The sequence below is a fragment of the Egretta garzetta genome, unplaced genomic scaffold (genome assembly GCF_000687185.1).
Source record: "Egretta garzetta isolate BGI_Z169 unplaced genomic scaffold, ASM68718v1 scaffold29, whole genome shotgun sequence".
Taxonomy (NCBI): domain Eukaryota; kingdom Metazoa; phylum Chordata; class Aves; order Pelecaniformes; family Ardeidae; genus Egretta; species Egretta garzetta.
This window is the reverse complement of record NW_009260796.1, coordinates 1,126,209-1,147,110: the sequence shown is the minus strand read 5'-3', so window position 1 is coordinate 1,147,110 and position 20,902 is coordinate 1,126,209. Positions and strand designations below refer to the sequence as shown.

The 20,902-nt window shown below is 38.8% G+C and overlaps 1 protein-coding gene across 1 annotated transcript; it reads right to left on the bottom strand.

Moving 5' to 3' along the window:
• Window positions 1-4,164: 4,164 nt before the first annotated feature.
• On the bottom strand, window positions 4,165-20,072 carry CUNH1orf159 (chromosome unknown C1orf159 homolog). The gene is made up of 10 exons (XM_009646756.2): window positions 19,985-20,072; window positions 15,902-16,057; window positions 15,669-15,759; window positions 14,031-14,106; window positions 11,955-12,059; window positions 10,985-11,050; window positions 9,506-9,640; window positions 7,358-7,383; window positions 6,992-7,022; window positions 4,165-5,298 (listed from the first exon to the last, which is right to left on the bottom strand). Exons 3-10 carry the CDS (start codon window positions 15,753-15,755, stop codon window positions 5,201-5,203), a joined length of 624 nt encoding a protein of 207 aa, XP_009645051.1. The 5' UTR covers window positions 15,756-15,759; window positions 15,902-16,057; window positions 19,985-20,072; the 3' UTR covers window positions 4,165-5,200.
• Window positions 20,073-20,902: the final 830 nt, after the last annotated feature.

Here is a 20,902-nt window from a genome sequence, read left to right as displayed (position 1 = left end):
AAGTGAGAAGAGAACATTACAGTTTGATGGATGTAAAATTGCAACAAAACAGATGACTTATTTATAAACAACACTCGTTACAAAATCCGTATGACATGTCTAAAGCCCAACCGCTTCTATATCAGTCCTGTTACAGAATACAGCAACCTTAGTGGTAAAGACCTAATCATTTGGAGCAAATACCTCACAGCTGCATCTCATCTTATTGAAACTATCATTTCAAAACACTTTTAACACTTTACTAAGGGACATAAATCACCAGGCTCTGAAACAGGAAGTGTAATTATCTGAATACTGTTGCTTCCAATCAGTTAGCAATAAAAATATGTCAAGGCTATTAAAATGATAAACTTGATATAATTTCTTTTTTTTCCCCTCACCAGGGAGCATTAAAAATAGATGACAAAAACACAAAGCAGCCTTCAGGCATTTCAACAAACTTCACGTTGGTAGCAAGAGCAACGCAAGCACACTTCAGATATTGAAGTGCAGTCTTTCAAACAACTTAAAATGGCAACCAAATTAATTCTGAGTGCAAGCAGGTACAACTTCTGTTTGTTAAATCAAAGTTACCATCACACCGTTGTAGGCACTAGCTTGGCACAGCACAGCTACTTTTTCCTGCTAAGCACAGCCATTGGTAGCAGACAGCATTTCCGTGCAGTCTCATGCAGCTTAGTCTCTCCATCCAGTACCTACAAATCTCAAGGAGGTAAGAGAGCCTCAAGTTTTTGAATTAACTTGGGTATTCTTTCCTACTCCTCCATTCTCTTTGCCCGTGCAACTTAGATCGCATCCTGTGTAACTGTAGAGGGACAAGAGCAAACACATTATCGTTCCTTTTTCCCAGTTAGCACCCAAGTTGTCCACCCAGCTTCTTTTTCCACTCCCCTTCAATTTCTTCTATAGTTATAACAGCTTTCAGCCTTCAAATCTTAGTGCCAGGAAGTTACAGACTTGCACCCATAATCCCAGGTGTACTCCCAAGCAATGCTCCCAAGAAGCTTTTGATAGAGGCAGGGGTAAGAAGAGAAAAAAATAAAACGCAGAGAAAGATGAGAGAGACACCTCAGGGCAGTTTCTGTGAACTTTGATTAATACCTAGGGGAAGGTAGGTTGAACCTGAATCATTATGTTTCCACAAAACTTTATCCTTAATCCAGCAAACTTCATGCGCTTCCATGCAGCAAAATGCTTCAGAGTGTCTGTATGCAATCTCTTTTCTGTTTCATTCTTCGTGCACGTGGCACCAGCCTTCTGGAGGGCCTACAACTGGATAACAGATTTCAGTGAAACACAAGGTTTTAGACTTACAATTTTAAGAAATGGTTGTCACAGCCTTCCATCTCTGATGCACTCACCTTCAGATGGTGTCATACGGATGAGGGAGACAGCTCCTCTCAGGTGTGCAAAATACCATCTCAAATTGCTCCCTGTTGTTGTACATCCACTTACAGCTCTCCCCAGTTCACTTACTGCCAATTTCCCCCACTGAATGCAGCCGGGTGACTAATGGCAAGGACACTTAGTACTTCCTCTTCCCAAAGGCTGTTATATTTTGGCATGCATGGTGGTCAAAGTCCATTTAACTGACAAATCCACTTTTAAGTCTTCCTCTCCCAGTGGGATAATTTTCCAGACCAATTTCTCTTTGTATGCAACACTGTCACCTTGGCTTTGACAACAAAGTTTATCTGACTTTCCATAGTGCATGCACAGTAGGCATTACAGCATTCAGTTTATCCTTCCTCATCAGTACACTTCACAAAAAGCAGCATCTCTCTCACGCATCAGGCTAGTTTTGTGAGGGAAAAAGAGTGTTCTGAATGTAACTACTACTATTTCAGACCATATGGCTCAGCATCCCAATTTCCTTTGGCTCAGCTCTCGTTGTTATGGGTTGTTTTGGCAACTGGAGTTAAGAACACAAGATACATTTGTAAGAAAGAAATCCAACAAGAGTACTAAATTCCCAGGGAGCAAAGGGAAAGGAAAAAAAGAACACACTTTCTAAACTCAATCAGAGAGCAGATGTGGGAAGATATCCAAACCCAAGACCATAATCTTCCTTTCAATTGATAAGAAATTATCACGATTATTGCAACTGCTGGTACATTTGGCACTGTTTAGCAGCCTTCTCTAGAGTTTTCTTGCTGTCTCCTTTAAATGAGATAGCAGTAAACACACACTAATGTTAAAATTCCATCATTTACTAAAGCTACATTCTCTGCTAAAAAGTTACTTTCACGCTGCTCCAGGTAAGGCCATTATGGGTGGCTTTTTCCATATGGTTACAGTTATAGGGTGTGAAGATACAGCCAGGCTGTTCCTCTGCAGACCATCCTGCTGTAGAATGGGGCAGGATCACTCAGCAGACTTTTTTTTTTAACTTCAGTTCTGGTGGAGGTAACATGCCATATGAGCTGAAACGAGGATCTGCTTCGGGGGCTAATTTTGCTCCATTCTGTGCTTGAAAAAGAAATATATGAATGACCTCCACAGTCATTAAAAAAAAAAAGCTCAAATATGTTTATTTTGGCACAATTTAAAAATATACAAATACATTCAATATCAGGGTTCATTAAAGCCAATTTTTAAAAATATATATACATATGTATTATTATTTTGGAGGGAGATGGAAACCAAAATACCACATTATATATTTAATTTGACAGTGCAAACAAATGAGAAACTGTTTAGACCACGAGTCCACTGTGTCAGACAGCAATAACAAAAGCTGAACAGTCCCCGAAACACAAGAAAATAGTAAAAATACCTGCTGCATTAAAAAGAGGTTGCTGGGGCGGGGGGAAGAGTATGGGAAGGGGAAGAGAGGTTGTCACTGAGAAAGACTTGGCTGCACAGAAGTTAGAGCATTAGACACTTGACATTAAACTAAGTTACAATATGCACTTGAGGATAAGATAGGGTTCAGACAGTACAATGACATGAATGATTCTTCCATAATTTGTGTAGAAAGAATATATTAGCAACTAAGCAATACAAGAACGCACTATCATTGACAGATTCACAAGCAGAGACTCCCTGCTTTCAAAGGTGCTGTTTCTTGGCATTATTTGCATAGTTACCCCTTTTCCTTAGCGGTTAGGAAAATATTCAGCAACTAAGTTCAGGAAAAACCTATGACCTCCAGACATAATTTCTACCTGGGGAAAACCGCAGCAGCACAGAGATAAAAAGACATCAAAATGACAGAAACAAAACTACCACCTCCTGAACTTGGAAGATACTAACTATAAAGCACATTTCATATGGAAAGCTGAAGGGTCTCAAAGTGGCATTGTCTGCTGTCTTTAATTTTGTCCAGTAGAACAAAAACCTTATTTATCATTGTGATAGAAAGACAATCTTAAGTTTCTCCATACAGCAATTCAGGCTTTTTTTTTTTTTTTTTTGGCATGGGGGCTTCTTCATGGTTTGTTCTTTATCCCCATTCTTTGCCCTAGCTTGTTTGGATGCTACAAGAGATCTTGCTCACCTTGTAAGGAGAGAGATAAAAGTAAATACAAGTGCACCGAAACTTACATAAAACCAGGTCTATTCAACAAGATATATTTATCTCCTCCCATCCCAGTTCTCATCTTTTAGCTTTGAATAAGTTTTTAACCACAGAGAAAAGGGAATCTGGATCACAAGGTCTGGACTCTCCATATGGGTGTCATGTCAGCTCAAGACAGTTATGTTCACATTTTCCTGAAAAAGAGAACCGACTGTTCCAGTTTATGTTCGCGCCAGTGGATGCTGATGAAGAGCTTCCAAGTAATTTATTTTAGGAGCACAGACCCATAATGGAGTGCCAGCTAAACCAAAACAGGCAATAGCAACACAGGTAGGTGGGAATGCACAAGCTGCATAGTTATAATTTCACATATGGCGACAGTGACACTTCAACCAATTTAGCAACCTCAGGTTTTTCACTTATTTCCCAGTCACCCACTCTTATGCCCGTACCACTGTGCCCATTCTGCCGGTGTGTGTGTTCACATGGCAACAGAGTCAACCACGCCAGGAAAAAAATTGGTGAAAGATAACCTAGCTGAAAAAAAAAAACAAAACAAAAAACTTTACAGCTACTTTAATTTCCTGATCAAGTGACAACTCAGCTACACAGCTGGCATAAGATGGGCAAGAACAAGCATCTGAGAGCAGGGGCTATTTAGGCTGGCACATTCAACAAGAAAATACTTGTTGAGCTCTGTCATAAGGTGCTGGCCTGCAGATGTCAGGCATGTTAACGAAGGGCTTGACCAAAGAAACCCCTTATTGCATCGGCAGAAGCTACCTGACCTCTCCACTTCATCTCAATACTCACAGACATGTCTAATGGCTGCACAGCTACCCTGTGGGAATTATGGTTTCCCTTCAACTGCTGTGTTAAGGGAAGGAAGCTGGCAGAGACAGTCTTTGCAGGACAGACGTAGCAACCTATCAGTTACAAAGCCAAAGCAAATGACTCTTTATCCAAGGACTGAGATGAAGCCAATTGGAAAAGCTTCCCAACAAATTCCCACACTTGGGATTGGACCCATACTGACCACAGCCTTCAAAAGCACCAAGAACAACAGTGTCTGGATAGTGGGTCTATATTCACAGTTAAAAACCAGGGTCAGCTATGTCATAGGCTGAAGAGGCTGCTCCAGGAGGCATCATTTTTTGCTTCAATAGGATACTGCATGTTAAGTATCGTTATATTGTCCTACAACGTTAAAGCAGTGGCACTTAGTGTTAGCATTTACAAGTGGGTCCTTCAAACAAGTCCACATCCTTGAGTAATCCCAGTATTTTGCGTTGACCTGCAGCAGTGACACATTCAGCTCTGGGAACACAGAACACATCACAACACAGGCAGAAGAACTTGCCAAAACTGAAAGTGTACCAAAGGCAGGCAGATCCTTTAAAGGTTTTAAACACAGCATCTGTAGGAGCCAAATGAAACCACAGAGCTGGAACAGTGCATTTCAAGATCACCAGAGCAGTTCACCAAACTGGATGTCGCCTGCCATCAGTATCTTTGCATTAGTTTATTTCTCTGTTAACATTTGGCACAAACCCTTTGACACAGTAATTTGGCTTCCGTTTAGGTCAGCTGCTTGCGATGTTTTCCTGGCACTTCAGTGGATTCAGAAAAATTTTCTTCGATACTGTGTACACTTACAAAGTCCTCAGTCAAGAATGAAGGCTAAACATTGCTGACCCTGGTTTCGGAAGAAGAGATGATAGCAGCAGATGCAGACGTCACTAGCGACCGTTCTCGTCTGACATATCGTGGCTTCCGAACTGAAATGGTGGGCACAGAAACATCATTAACACCTGCTGTATAAGCATGCCTTTATCATTAATTCATAACACCATATGCCACCCAACAATCCCTGAGTGACCAAAGTCATTCTGGACCTCAAAAAAACCCCAATCCAACAACTCACAAAAAACCCTACACAGAGCTGACATAAAAGCCCACAAATAAACTTTTTGAACAGGTTTCTAATGGCCTACTAAATAAGATGCTCATTGCACAGCGGCATTTCCATTGTTTGTAAGGGTTTACAGGACATGTAGCTTTCCATTTTCAGCCCTAACACCCCCCCCACACACACTGTACTTTCTTTTTAAACAGAGGTATAAATTAAGGTAGGGAAACTAAGACTTTTCACAAGCAGCACCGCCTGTCAGTTTAACAGCCAGAGCCAGACCGGATTTGGAACACATGTAGAAAAAGTTTAAAAGTTAAAGACTGAATTAATAAAAATTAAATTTGAATTATATCACCTTGATTAAAAAGTCCTATGCATACATGAGAAGCGAGACCAGAAATTTTCCTGAGCTTACAAGGCTGTTATTTCTTAAGTTTTTAGAAGATTTGGTCTGTCTCACTTTTAAGTCACCACAAGTTCTGTCGTTTTGAAAGTACATGGATCAAGCATAGAGACAAGATATTTTACTGTATTACCCTGACCAAATAAATCCACTTCCTAGCCACTCTAAATTAATTTCTTGTATAGATAAAAAATTTTCTGTATAAATACACAAAATATATCCTTTACTACCTACACGGCCAGAGACACTTAAAAGAATGCCTTGATTTGATTAGGTGTAATACATTGACCTTTTAAATATGTATTCTAGGAGAGTCATATTGAGACGTTTCATGCTTTATTAGGCTCTCGCTGGCTCTTTAATAATATAAGAGCAGCACATACTATTCCCTAGAGGTACCACAAATTTAGAGGCCCACCAAACAGCAAGCTTTTGCTCTTGGATTACCCAGATCTGGTCTAAAACAGCAGATCACAGTACAAACTTCTCAGGAATATTTATAGGTTGAAATTATGAAAAATTGGGAAGGAAAATTGAGACAAGCTGGATTAGATGAAATCTTCCCCAAGAAATAAATTTCTGCCTGAGTTTCACACATATTAAAAACCCACCTTGCCAAAAAGAGCCAACCTACAAACACCCCCCACACCGCGTACACACAAACGGGTACACTCCAAACTGTCTGGTTTTTCATTTCAAGAAGCTGAAAAGCTTCAAATCAGCAAGCCTGAAAATGAGCCAACCTGGCGTTGTCAAGAAGATTCCAATCCTGAAAATAGGTCCCAGACTGAATAATTTATTTTTGAGCACTCATGAAAAATTATTGCATCTACTTCTAAAGTTCTCTATTAGGATAGAGAAGTCAAAGATCTATTTTAGGACCTGTCAAAGATCTATTTTAACATAAAGTACTCCATCAATATTGTATGCCTACATTAATTAAAGCAATAAATCCTATCAAAAAGATCTACTAGACAGATTTAATTGGATTTCTGTCCCCTCAATAGATCCCATGGTTCTATACCAGGCTTTAAAGGGAATTATTTTGACTTGCTGTGCATTCTTAGCATATCCACTTGGAGATAGTTTGATGCATAAAAAGGAAGCCAACAGGTAAAATATTTGTAGCAGCATGCCCCAGAGAACAGTTCCTCACCTGAAGAAGCTGGGGGAGGGATCATGGATGCCTGTATAACAGAAGAATGATCATGTCAAACAAAGCACTTTTTACCTTCAGTCTTTCATTAAAAAAATACAGGAACATTTTAGGGTTCCAATAATATTTACTGTGTACGTAGTCTTTCTTGGAGAAAGAAATTTAATAGAATCCATACAGTCAGTATTCATCTTTCACCTTTTTCTCCAGTTTGGACAAAGAACCCCAAAACATCTTTTATTTTTGTTTCAGTCTCTCATACGTCAGATTAAGTAGCTCCCTAATGAACCGTTAAAACTTTCAAGTTACTGTTTACTTGATATTTTATGCTTGCTTGTTCCTATTGGAAGGAAAGATTTTACTTACTGTTTCACTAGGCTGGAGAACAGATGCTAAAAGAGAAAGAAAGAGACTAACCATCATTAATCTAGAAGGCTAGAACTGCTGCTTTTCTAAAAAACACACGCGTGTAACAGAACAATTCTGTTGTTAAAAAAATAGTTTTGTCACAAAGACAACCAAAACAGATCAGAACATTCCGAAATCCCATTAGTAGAATACATTGTCTGTAGGACTCTTTTTCAAGATTAGAGATAAAGGGTTGCAAAGGTCTCCAAGAATGACTTATTTTGCTTTCAAAGAAGGTAGCCACAGCAGTATCTCTTTAATATGAGGAAGCTTCAGTAGGAAAAATGGCACTTTGAGCCAACTAGCGGAAAGAGGCAGTACAAACAGAAACAATTGAGCAGCAAAAAAGCAACGCTTTTATACAAGAAGTTGCTGCCTTTATTGGCCGCATGATAATCATTGTCCAGATAGAATGAAAACTAACATGATAATAAGCCAGAGAAATGTTTCTAATGCTTCTCCTTCCAAGGAAGGCATCAGTGATTTAGCCTGCTGGACCAGAGTGAACTATCCATACAAAATGTGGAAGTCAGACCACTATCACTGAAGCCTCAACAGATGTTTGGTTTCCTGCCAGCTTCAAAATGTCATAGCACAACAGCTCTTGACCCACTTAAGAACTGAAGGAGCATCTTGTGCTCACTAAATTTACTCGAAGACTCATGCAAAAGCAACCTAGAAGTTTCAATATGGCAGTTGTGATTAGAATACTAGCAGCTCTCACGGCACTGAGCAATTTAGACCTTAGGTAGTTACTGTTGTATACTTTTACATGAAATGATACCAAAGAGACTGGGATTGTGACGTTCCATGAAGTTACTACAACTACATACTACATTCTTAGCCAAACAACGGAATTGTATTGCTCCATCCACCCCGTTTTTCTCTTTTTTAAGCTTATTTCTATTGTGACAGTCTAGCTTGAGTTTGGTCCTGTAAGACATGAATGAAAATAACAGGAGGCCTATTTGTTTAGCAGACCTAACTCGTAAACAGCTTGCTTTCAACAGAAGGAGCTCTAACACAGCAAATGCTGCGCTAGAGGTTGTCATGGGAATCATTCAAAGTGACTGCATAGAAGGGGCGAGACAGTCTCAAAGATCAGCCTCAGCTTCATGCAAAACACTGGGCAAAACGGAGCCATGACCTCCCACCTCACCACCTCCCAGAAATGGAAGGCCAGTAAAATGTGGACACACAGAACAACTTCACAGAAACTCAAGCATCTGAAAGAAGCCGATGTCTACAGAAAGTCTTGGTGCCCTATGGCTAAGCATATCCCAGGTGTCCTTTCCCTTGCTTTCCTGGAGTCACTCTGACATGAAGTCAGGTCACTGTATTTTAGTTACATGGCTTCATTTCTCAGTAACAGGAATGGCAGAAATAAAGAATAGCTCCTCTTTTTATAATGAAATTTAAGGGGTATTTGCTTTAAAAAAAAAAAATAAAAAAATCAGGCAGTTAGCTCCTCCAAGCTCCAGTAAATTTGGCTTTTAGTGGGCAAACACAGTTGAATGAGTAGCACAATAACGAGGAACCTCAGATTACATTCCCTTTCTCCTGCTGCTAACACAGCCATGGTAAGTACACTGCCCTTTAGTATTACAGTTCCCTTCTCTCTAAACCAAGAATAAACAACTGCTTTCTGTAAGGTTTTATAAATGCCTGGCATTTTGTGTATGGAAACAGACAAGCATTAAGTTTTTATTTTATTATTAAATTGCCCACTGCGTAAAAAGCACTGACTGATTTTTTTTTTTTCCTTTTTGAAATCAGATATCTAATACTCAGTGACAACTAACATCAGGTATTGTACTCTGGCAAATCTTTGAAAGCTACAAAAACAATGGCTAGGTTAGTGAGAGATACTGTGTAATATGCACCTAAGCACACTTGGACTGACAACAAACATCCTCTGCACTGCCACCAAAACATGATACTACAACCACATAGCAGGAGTTTGCATTGCTTTGGATGATCCAAAGAGACAGCAGTAGCTACGTTAAGTTAGAACACTGACATGAAGAAATTGAAAAGGTTTTAAATTAAGAAACTGAGCAAAGGGCAAAACTTTAGAGATTAAACATACAATTAGAGGTACTTTACCTTTGTTTCTTCTGTAGAAAACATTAGGAAGTTTATTGGCACGTTTGAGGTAGAAGAAAGAAGCAACAGACAGAATCAGGAATAAACTGATGAAAAATGTCCCTAAGATGAGAGAGGCTGCCACTTCTGGGCCCCCTGTACACACACAAAAGAGAAAGAAAATAGACTATTATTCACTAGAAATATCTTCTAAAAGAAGAGTTAAACAAAAGATAAAGACCAACTTCCTGATATTCATAGGAGAAAAAACAGTGGTTTGTTTGTTTTTTTTTTAATAGACAGACATCACTGAAATATTTGCAAAGATCTTTCAATACTCATTTTGTTATATGAACTTCCCCAACCCTACCTGCCAAACGTCAAGAAAGCCTTAGTCTCTCCTGAGGATAGCCACAAATTTTTAACCCATCGTAATGTTTCTTTTACATAACTCAAAACCAGTGCTGGGAGACACTCCACACTAATACTGTTATTTTATTCCTTAAATAACACCTCCTAAAGACAGAACTTGTCAACAGACAATATACCACTGGTACAGTACACCCAGTATTATGTTTTTCACAAGTGACTGATACGGAAACCATCCCAAGGAGGCAGACTTTAGCAAAAGGTGCCCTCCTTCACCTTTATTCCACTTTCCCTGCCTCAGAAAATGCCCTGCATATTTATTCTGCTCTTTTATTTATTTAAAATTATGATCCCAAAGAGCAAGTATTTTAAGAAACAGAAGTTGTTTATGATCTCGCTGCAGGCAAACTAGGACAGGATCTACCTGACAACCTCTGCTTGAGAAGTCCACATTCTGACCAGCACGAGATACTTCCAGACAAGTATAAACGCATGACAAGACAAATGTTAGCAAGGGATCAGCAGCACCCAAGTTTGACATGGCTGCTTAGCTTTCCTTTTTAAGAGCACTGATGATACGCACGCACCCAGTAACACTAGACCACCTCATTTGGCACCCTATCTCTTGCTGAAGTGTGCAATGCTGCTATCTAGATAGTCTTAATTTGTATTCCTCTTACCGGTGTCAAACAAGCATTTTTAGGAGACTAAACAGAAATGACTGGTCAGGAGTGATAAAAGTCAACCTACAGAAAGGCTACCCAAGATGTAACAGATGCGAAACATGTTTCCTCACCCCCAAAACTCTTGCAGCGTAAAGTTCAAAGCTCAAGTTATGGGGTTTCTTAAAGAACCAGCTTAATCTGTACCAGAAAAGTCACTTCAAGATCACTAGGACAAGATGAACCATTCAGTAAAATACAGTTACCTAAAAATTCAACTCTAAGACTTATAAAAGATTCTTGTGGAGAACAAGCCAGAAACAGTAAAAACGGCTACTACATTTAATATAAAACCTGTGCTGCAGAAAAACATATTTTACAGCTTGTTTCAAATGCCATGTCATGAAGGGGCTGGTAGGCAGTGAATAATCACAAAGCCTGCACTCAGTAGCTATTTCCATTTACTCACCTATGTTCTGTATGAAAGGAGTGACGGTGCTTATATTCATTTGGAAATTCATTCCTCTGATACCAGCTGTAATAAAAAAAGAATTTTTTAAAGTACAGTCTGACAAAACCTACAGATTTGTTGCAAATCTTAGGAAAAGGCTATTATACTTCTCAGTAAATATTTGAAATTGTGTAAGAAACCTGATTTCTCCCATGAAAAATTCATTGTTTTTGTCACTTTTGAGAATTTCAAAAAGGAAGCAAACAAGCATCATCATAATTTGACCAAAAAGAAAATAATTCACTAGTGTGCTTCCCAGAAACTTAGATCAAGTTTCTTATCTCTTTCATTAAAAATGTTTACAACAAATAGAATGGCTCCTGCCTCTCAAACAAAGCACACTTACACAATGAGTCTTGCCTTTTAATATAGATTTTTTCAAAGAACCCAAGTACAGTCTGAGCTATTTAGTGCTCTGGAAAAGTCCCTAGCAAACACCCACAGCAAATGCCTTTTTCTTACAGCAGAGATTAAAGCAGCCACAAAATTCAGTATTCACTGCATGCTTGATACAGGTCCTACCCTGTAAGTTTAATCATTTTGATGTCTAGGACTTTTTTATTTTAAGACCTTATATAGGGCAGAATGATTTATTTTTTTTTTTTAGTGTTGCATTTGGCTTCACAGATTAGGTACTCTAATACATAACAAGGTTTTGATTTCCTGCCCCCCCCCGACTCTGGAATGGTTCCACAGCATTCCGCACAGTTTCTGCAAACTAAATTTCAAGTTTCTGTAGGTTTTGTTGCATGTTCAAAAGCTCAAAGTTATATTGGGACTTTGGAAAAGGTTGAAGTTTTACAAGGCAGGGGGGGAAATCTGCAACATTTGATGCCTTCTTGAACAGTCTTTGCTGGACCACGCGCACAAGAAGAGATCTCAGTACCAAAAGCCACCCATCAAAATAAAGGGATGGTAAATGACTCACTATTTCTGCATTCGGTCAGATTGTAAACAGATGAAACAGGAAGGGTTTCATTTTTGCATTTAATGCAACTGCTGCTACCATCCTCATTCCATCGTCTGTAACAACCTGCGTAAGAATAAGAGGTACAGAGGTTTGAAGACAACAAAAGCAACACTGGAGATATTTCCTAGTCTTCAGAAAGAGGTAGAGGCAACAGAAATGCCCTCCGTTTGGTCTATTGGTTACAAGCATCTCCTGCTTCCTATTATATTACACAAGTTAAAAGGTTTCATTTCAAAGTGTTTATTCCACAAAAGATATAACCTTTCAAGGGCCAAAAAGGAGACACAGTTACAAGCAGACAACTCCCAGAGGACAATTTCAACATAGCTCCATTCGCTGCTTCACATGTTTTAGTTTTGAGAAAAACGGGAAGTGTCTAACAACCTGTAACTACCCTCAACAATAGTAAAAAAGAAGCAGAAATTTACTGTTTATTTTCAGAGGTCACACACTGCCGAAACAAAATGCCATTTTAATATCTACTATTGAAAACAGAAGTAGGCAGGAACAACGATGCTAAGAACCAGAATGAGTGTACTTGGATGAAAAAAAATGCTGGCATCCCTGTAGTCAATCAATTGAAGCATGGCAAGCTAAAAATACAAATACTGCCATAATACAGTCTTTTTCCCATGCCTCAGTCCTCTCCAACATTGTACTATTTGTTTCACTTTAAGAAGAACCCAAGACTGTTTAAACTATCCTGTGACAGATGGCAAGTGTTTTATATCAGTCACCATACCATGCAGGCTGGAAACTGATTGAACTAGGTCTTCGATGTTCAAATCTGTCAATTTATGTTCAAATACATACACTGCTATGTCTTTGTTAAGAAAAATAAATTTAAGGGCACATCTTCAATAACAACTTAATTTAATACAATAAAGCTGTGGTGGTTTCATTTGAGGCTTAGGCTTGAGACATGAAGATTAGAAGGGATATTCCTACTACATCATATTACAGTCTACATTTAAAGGAAAAAAGCTTACTGTGCTGGCTAAAATCCAGTTCTATAGAGCCTTGAGCTAAACTGGTATCAATTATCCCATAAAGCAAACCATTAGTAAGGTGCTGATTTGAAAACAACTCTGCTGCTACGTTTTCCTTAGAGAGAAGCAGCACGTTTGATGCCCACAGTAATAAATTACATCTGACATTTAATCTAAACACAAACAGACCCAATGCAAGGGCAAATACTTCCTACAGTAATAGGAAGAAAGCATCAAAGCACTTATCTGACACCAAAGGTATTGGTAGATTATCAGTTTACAACACGATTTAAGAGAACGCAATCCCATAACCTGGACACAATTGTTTATACCGAGTCCAAGATCATTTAGAAGCAGCAATGAACGTGTTAAATGAAGCAACAGTTAGAGAAGCTAACGAAGCAGTGAAAATAGATAGGCTTAAAATGCTTTAACAACCATCACATAAAATGACAGAACCCAGAACTGGACCCCAATTTTTAAGCCACTAATTCTCTTGTTACTGTGGGCTCTGAAGCAGTTTTCCTGCTTTTACTCTCTGATTTTAAATAAAATGGCATTAAAAAGAAGACCACCCTTTCGCTACTGCTAAAGAGTGAGAAAATAAGTTCTTAACTCCATTTAAAAGAAAACAACTCTACATATATGGCACAAGGAAGAATGAGACATTCTGTGATAACAAGACAATATTGAAATTATTCTTAATGCTCCCTTAGATACACATTACAGCATTTTTGCTTTTTATGCTCATTATATGGGCTTTTAGGGCTTTTAAGCATTTACAATAGCTCCTGCATAATCCAACTGCACACTAAATAAAAAAGATAAAGAATAACCTTACTAATAGTTGTCTATTCTCCTCACCATGCAAGAACAACATTTGTGAGTCATAAGAAGCATTACCTTGTGTATATAGAGGAAGAAAGACTTCAATATGTACAGGCACTAATTATTTTCTTTTCACTCCCCAATTAATCAGACCCTGCATTTTGGTGTTAACTGTCAAAAACAATCTGGAATTTTGTTTAATAATGACACACTATACCTGGACTGCACTGGTTGGTTACTGGACAGGAACTGTTTGAATCCAACATATCCACACAGCATTCTGTTTCTGAAACCTAAGAAAAGAAATTACGTTACATTTCACACAGTTCTTAAGTTTACTAAAATGCTTCAACAAAAAAAAAAAAATAAAAATCTACAGAGAACATAGAGGAATAAGCAGTAACCACAATTAGAACTTGCTGTAACTTCTTCTTTTTGCATTAAGCAACCTTACAAGGAGAGAACAGCTACATGCACCATAAGTTCATTTTGACCTGGCAGCTGCTACCCAAACTAACACTTTGAGAACAAATGCACACTCTGCTGTTGACTTTGGACAAAGCCTCAAAAAACTGCTTTAGAAATATACTTGCTAAATTCTTCAGTGAAGCACAGTTCAGAGTTCAGGTGCTGTGTGGTAAGTTAGCCTTCCCACAGCACCACACAAATGCCCTAACAGATTTGTTCAGAAATTCTATAGGCAAAATGACGGGCAAAAAAGCAGTGTTCACAGAGTGCCCATGTTGCAAGAGACAGTAACATCTATATTAGGCAAAGCAATCCAGTAGAACTACAAAAGCCTTTTCCTTCAACCTTTAAAATAAAATAATAACTTCACATTTCCTGAAGGCACGTAGTTTATTTTTATTTTGTTTGTTTAAATAAAAGCCAGCTTCAAAATTATTTACACATTACAACAAGCTGTGACACAAACTTAGAGATAAATGGCTGTTAGAAACTCTGTGGTTCTTTTGATAGATATTAGGTACATCCCATAGACTTGGGCATATCCACTCTCTGAATCTGTGTAAGAAAAAATGAGCCACAAAACTCCCACGCCTTTTAAAGTTTTGTAGGTATGTTCCCCTAAAGAATAGAGCAAGTCAAATTGGTCTTAAAAAGGGATGAAGCATTCTTGGTCAAAAGTAACAAGACCTGATCTATATTCAGCCATAGAAGTAACCTAAATACAACTAACATGTAACAGCCAGTATTATTCTGCTTATCAGCAAACCCCTTCAAATCCAGGGGTGACAAAGACCAGAGCTATCAGGAGAAATGGTTGGGACTGTCAAAACTGAAATTAGTAGGCTGACTTCACACTGTTAGTGCATCATGGGGAAGTAGACTACAGTAAAGAACCAGAAGATCTACAGATAACATGCTTAAGACCGGTTTCTTAAAAAGTTTTGTTGGTCGAACTCTCCTGCAAGCAGAACTTTATACTCTGACCTTTTCCTGTGACTTGAAGGAATGTTTGCTTCAAAGCTTCTCAGTCATTTGAAAAGTTAAATTCTGGGTATCCATGTTTTGGACTGTTTGTAGTTAAACTGCCGAGCAGCTTGAAAAGTGGTTTTTTGATCACCAGGGTACTTTTTCCACATGGTGTGAGGCATTATCAGTTGCATCCCTGCTAGCCTACAAGCACATGACTAGGAAGAATTCAATGCTTTAATAGGCAATCAGCCATCGTAGCAAATTGACCCACCATACAAGTTTCAGTTAATGACTACTAGCAGTGTAGGTCATTTCTGTTGAATTAGAAAGCCTTCTATAAATTGCAATGCGAGAGGAAAATAATCTGATCCTTTTGTTTTTACAGCACCTAGCGTGACAAAAAACATTAAGTACCTACCGAACTTTCAGTAGATTTGCTGGCAACTTCTGCTACGAGTCTAGTTAAGAGAAGGACATATGGCACCTCCATGCCCAGGAAAGACATAGGTCTAAATAAGAACAGGGAAAGAAAATAGAAAGTCTTATTAATGACAGAGAAGTTACGCTTTCCTTTTGCTAAGGAACTTTTGCCAACACATTCATTTTATTTGAATGCAAAGGCCTTTAAAAATGCTGGGGGGAATGACTTACCTTGGTTCAAGATACAAATTTGAGACATTCAGAATTTTCCCTCCAGCTGCAGAGGGGCAGGTTTCTGGCTACGGCAGACTGTCGTTGCTAAGAAACAAGGAGCCTTATCAGTCTGCTCCAAACTGGGCCACGCAGAGACTATTCCACACCCAGGATCTAAAAATCAATGTGATTGCAACAGAACGGTTACCGCCTGGCACCACTGCTGATAAGCCTCCCCACAGCTACAGGCTCCTCTGGCTGCAGCACTGAACTGTGATGGATTTGTATCAGGACAAAGAGCACACGCCACTTTGAAAAGGCAATACTGCAATTAATTTCTCCCATGACAGCCCAGTCATGAAGCATTAATGAAGTCTGTCTGTTAATAAGTACTATTGCTCAACTGCCTGAGAACAGATCTTCTCAATGTGGAACAGAATATTGCGGACAGTCTGCTACAAGCCTTGCTTTTTTCCCCGCTCCACTTTTGCCAGATAAGTCCACACATAACCTAAACAAAGCCCGCATTTCTTACATTAAACCATTTGGATAAACTAAAACATGCTATGTCATGCTTGATCTGCATTGCTCAGACACTCCCTATGTCAATATTATAATATCTGCCTATTCTTTAGTCAATATAATGTTGGAAGCCACATACAGATCTCAGAACTACTGTACCTGCAGCCCAGTAGCTTTGTGAAAACAGAGTGTTTTGTATCATATCTAAAACACGGGGACAGTCAAGACCCTTTAACCAGCGCTTAAAAAGAGGAAAGTGTCTGAAAGCAAGCCTTCAGCTGTAGGGGAAAACTCCTCTAGTGACTCATTTCACAAACTGAAATTTGTTACTATTTTTGTTAAATAAAAATCCAGTGGATGAGTTTTAAATTACTGCAAAGTACGTACCATGACCCTTGGCAAGTTGTTGTTCTAAAGAACAAAAATCATTGAGCAGTTCCTATGATTAATTTCCTTCCAGTTTTTAAAATCACTTACACGTAGCCTGTTGCCTCAACTTCAAAATAAGATTAGTTTACCTTGGTGGGGAAATTTATTATTATCCCCTGCTATCGGGCTGAAAGCTCCAAGATCAAGGACTGAAAATCCTGAAACCCAAATCCAGTCTTACTGCTACAACTAATTTCTACAGTTAGTGAGGACTGGGGCAGAGCAGGAAAAGCTTGCACTGTCACGATACCTTCCAGTTTAAGCATAACAGTGTCGAGTCTGTCAGGGTCAAGCTGCAGCATCCATCATTTCATCAGTTCACATTTACATACATCTAAATAAAATGACACCTATGCTGAAATGAAAAGCAGTCAGGTGAAGCGCGCTGCACGCGCGATGCTAGCTGACAAAGGCCGAGGCAGTGCCCCATTAGCCTTGCTGTTGGCTATGCTGATTATAGGAACCAAGGAGCGTAAGCAGCAAGGAGACTTTGCACATACAGAGATTCTCCCGAATGAGACACTAAGAACTAGTTAGCTTTGGGAATGGTACTGCCACCACATCCCGGAGTGAAAATTAAGAGGAATAATGGCAGTTTACAGAACTGCTGGAAAGTGATGTCACTGCCAAAAACAGCAGAGAAGATTTAGCTTTGGGAGTTTTATGCAAGGATGGAAAGATTCATTTCTAATCTACAGCTAAGCTGATAAATTGCTGACTAAAAAGCTTTAATGTCATTTTTCAACAATACCTGAGGTGACAAGATCCCTCAAATGCAAACACCTGTTATTAACAAAAAGGTGAAGTCCTCTCAGAAGATGAAAGGAGACAACCTTCCTAGAGTGCAGTACTTACCCTCAAAAGCCAACACCACCTAACTTACGGCTTTGATGGTAACAGTTTCTTCTTGAGCACCTTTGAGCAGAACAGAAGCTACTTCGAATGCAGTAAATGATTGCTGATGTAGGCATTGCCCTTACCTAGCTTGACAGAGAGCTTTCCACTTGTGTATCACAGTATAAAAGTACTTATAAAAATGCTATGAATAATTCTGGTTTAGATCACATCGGGTGTAACTTTAATTTGCACATGTAACCTTTTGAAAACAGTTTTTTCTTTTTATGCCTTTCTATTGCAGTAAAAGTGGAGTAACACAACTTTTGGGTGTTTCAAAGCCCTTCTGGACTGCAGAGTCTAATATTTAAACAATCCTCAGGATGTGCATAGAGATGGATGTATTTTAAAGAAATAAACGACGATACTAATCAACAGTACTGTTGCATTTCTGGGCAGACATTTGTTCACAGCCACGAGTGATTCTAACAAACTAGAACATCTGCCCTGCAGCTGTTCCAGTAGAAATAGGACATGAGATCTATTTGCCCTCAAATCATGAGCCAATATTTTTTATCTCAGGATGTGCATAGAGATGGATGTATTTTAAAGAAATAAACGACGATACTAATCAACAGTACTGTTGCATTTCTGGGCAGACATTTGTTCACAGCCACGAGTGATTCTAACAAACTAGAACATCTGCCCTGCAGCTGTTCCAGTAGAAATAGGACATGAGATCTATTTGCCCTCAAATCATGAGCCAATATTTTTTATTTCTGTGAGAGAGAGACTATATCCAAGTGGTTTATTTATATATATAATACATATATATAATATATATATCATATATATATATAGCTGTATATATTTGTTGTTGTTTTTTATTTGAACCAGTTTTAACTGCAGGAAAAGGAAAGCAGAGATGAACAAGTTGCTTTAAAGCATCCAAACATATTAGATACATGTTATATTTACTCAATTTACATTTTAATCCAGGTCCCAGAACCATTTCTTCACATCTTGCTGGATTCTCTATCGGCCAGTAAAAATTAGAAGCCTATTAATATAGTATACAAATAACATCCATCTGAATGAGGCAGAAATTCAAGCCACAAAGGTAACACTAGATTTCTATTTTTTTTTAGGGTAACGCCCACAAAAGATATCAGACAGACTTTAGCATCCATATCCTTTATAAGTAATAATCAAAAAAACCATATATAGTGTTCCTAAATTGTAGTTGTGCCACACCTCAGCGAGGCTGGAAAGAGCTCATGACTTGGAAGTCAAAGAATAAATTAAGTGCAGAACTTCCAAACAAGACAGCAACATCAAGAAGGGATTTGTACTGTCAATTGGTCTCCCCGTCCAAAACCACAGAAATAACACAACTCATTTTACTGCTTTCCAGCCACAAGTCAATCATAACCATTCCATTGCCAACCCGAACAATATTTTACACCATAACTTTAATTTTGGAAAGGAAAAAGCACTAGAGCCTCCAAGACATTCAGCATACATAGATACTAACCATGCCTCCGAATCAGGTAGCTGAACTTTTAGTTTTTCAATTACGTACATGAATTTGATCAGGATCAGACACCCACAGCAAAACAATTTACAAACCCATGGAACATGTTTCATGTTTGGCAGAGTTTTCTCTTTGGATTATGGAAATAAAAGATAATGTCATGCACAAACTGGAGCCCAAATTAGAAAGTATTTATGCTTGAGATGCCAACACAGTTTCGAGAACACAGACATTTTAATTAAAACAAGTATTTCACACCAGAATTCCACATCTGAAACAAATCTCAAATCACTGTCAACTTGGATCTCAAGTGCCACAATACGCGTACGCCAAACACATCAAGATTCACTAAGCAAATCCTTCCTCTTGTTGCTTCTAAAAAAGAACGCAAACAATTCACGAACACTAAGCACTAGAAGAGTTTTTCCTCCCACTCCTGGAAGCAAGTGTTCTTTAATTCATCTTTATGTCTACAATTTCCACATATGTAGCGGTGCATCTATTATTTCTGTTGTGTCATCAGCATCTTTCTTACTTAACGTGTTGCTGGAGCATTGTTTGAGCAAGGTAATTTTTTCAGGTACACGGAAAAAGACAGCAGTAAAAAGAAACACTGCCTAAATTTCAGGTGGCTTTATAATTCACTCAGCAGATCAGAGTTTCAAACTGTATCACACTCATTCCGCTGGCAAAGGCGTCTTAATTCCGATGTGACCTTGAATTAGTCATGACAAAACAGAAAAGTCAAAATGCAGCCTCACAAACAACAGACTCTCACTTACCAGCTCCTTCAGAGGTATGCACTAGAACACTGCATCTTCCTTAGATAACGCTTGTGGTATGTGGTTTACTGCTAATTTCCCATTGACGCTGCAAGTTTCACAATAAACCTGCATGGTAGAAGAAGAGATAGGGGTTAGGTGCTTAGAACAATCTTTTATAAATTAAAGCTGAAGGAGGACTTGTTTTTCCAGCTTTCTGAACATGCACCCAGGAAAAGAACTACTATCCCTACCCTTACATCAAAATGATTATGCAATAGGCCAGCAACCAACAATTAAAAATACACACCTCCTGCTCAAGACAATGAAGATACCTACTTTAAGCTAGGCTTTGCTTCAAAAGCAGTTACGTACCTGGAATGTGCCTAGAGCAAACACTACTTAACACCAACATTTACTGTTGTTCAGTCAACAAAAATTTGGCAGTAACACATTCTGCTGTTCCAACAGTCATTGCAGCCTTAAAAACTGAGAGCAGAAATGAATACTGGCACGATTTGGTTGCCAATAGCTATATGCCACAGGGAAAGATGCTCTGGAAACTCAACACACCCATGGCCTGCTTAGGTTTTTTTCTTCCCCTAAACACCACAACAAAAATCTGCGTTGTAGAGGTACATATTTGCTTCAAGTTTATCCAGAAAAAAAAACCAAAACACCAAACACCCACAACCCTAAAAAGTCTCAGAATGCAAAAAACCTGTAGTAAACCGAGTTAGGGTATTAGGGAAGAAGTATCCAAAGTTTTACTGGACCATGAGAGATGACTCGTTTCCAAACGCGGCTGGAGAATACCGCACCTCAAGGTAAAACGGATGGGGAGCCAAGTAGCCCTGAAGGAGCTGGGCAAGAAGGAGGGACGAGGGGCGACTCTTCCCCAGCTTTACCCTACACTGCAACCGCGGCGGCTGCTCCCTC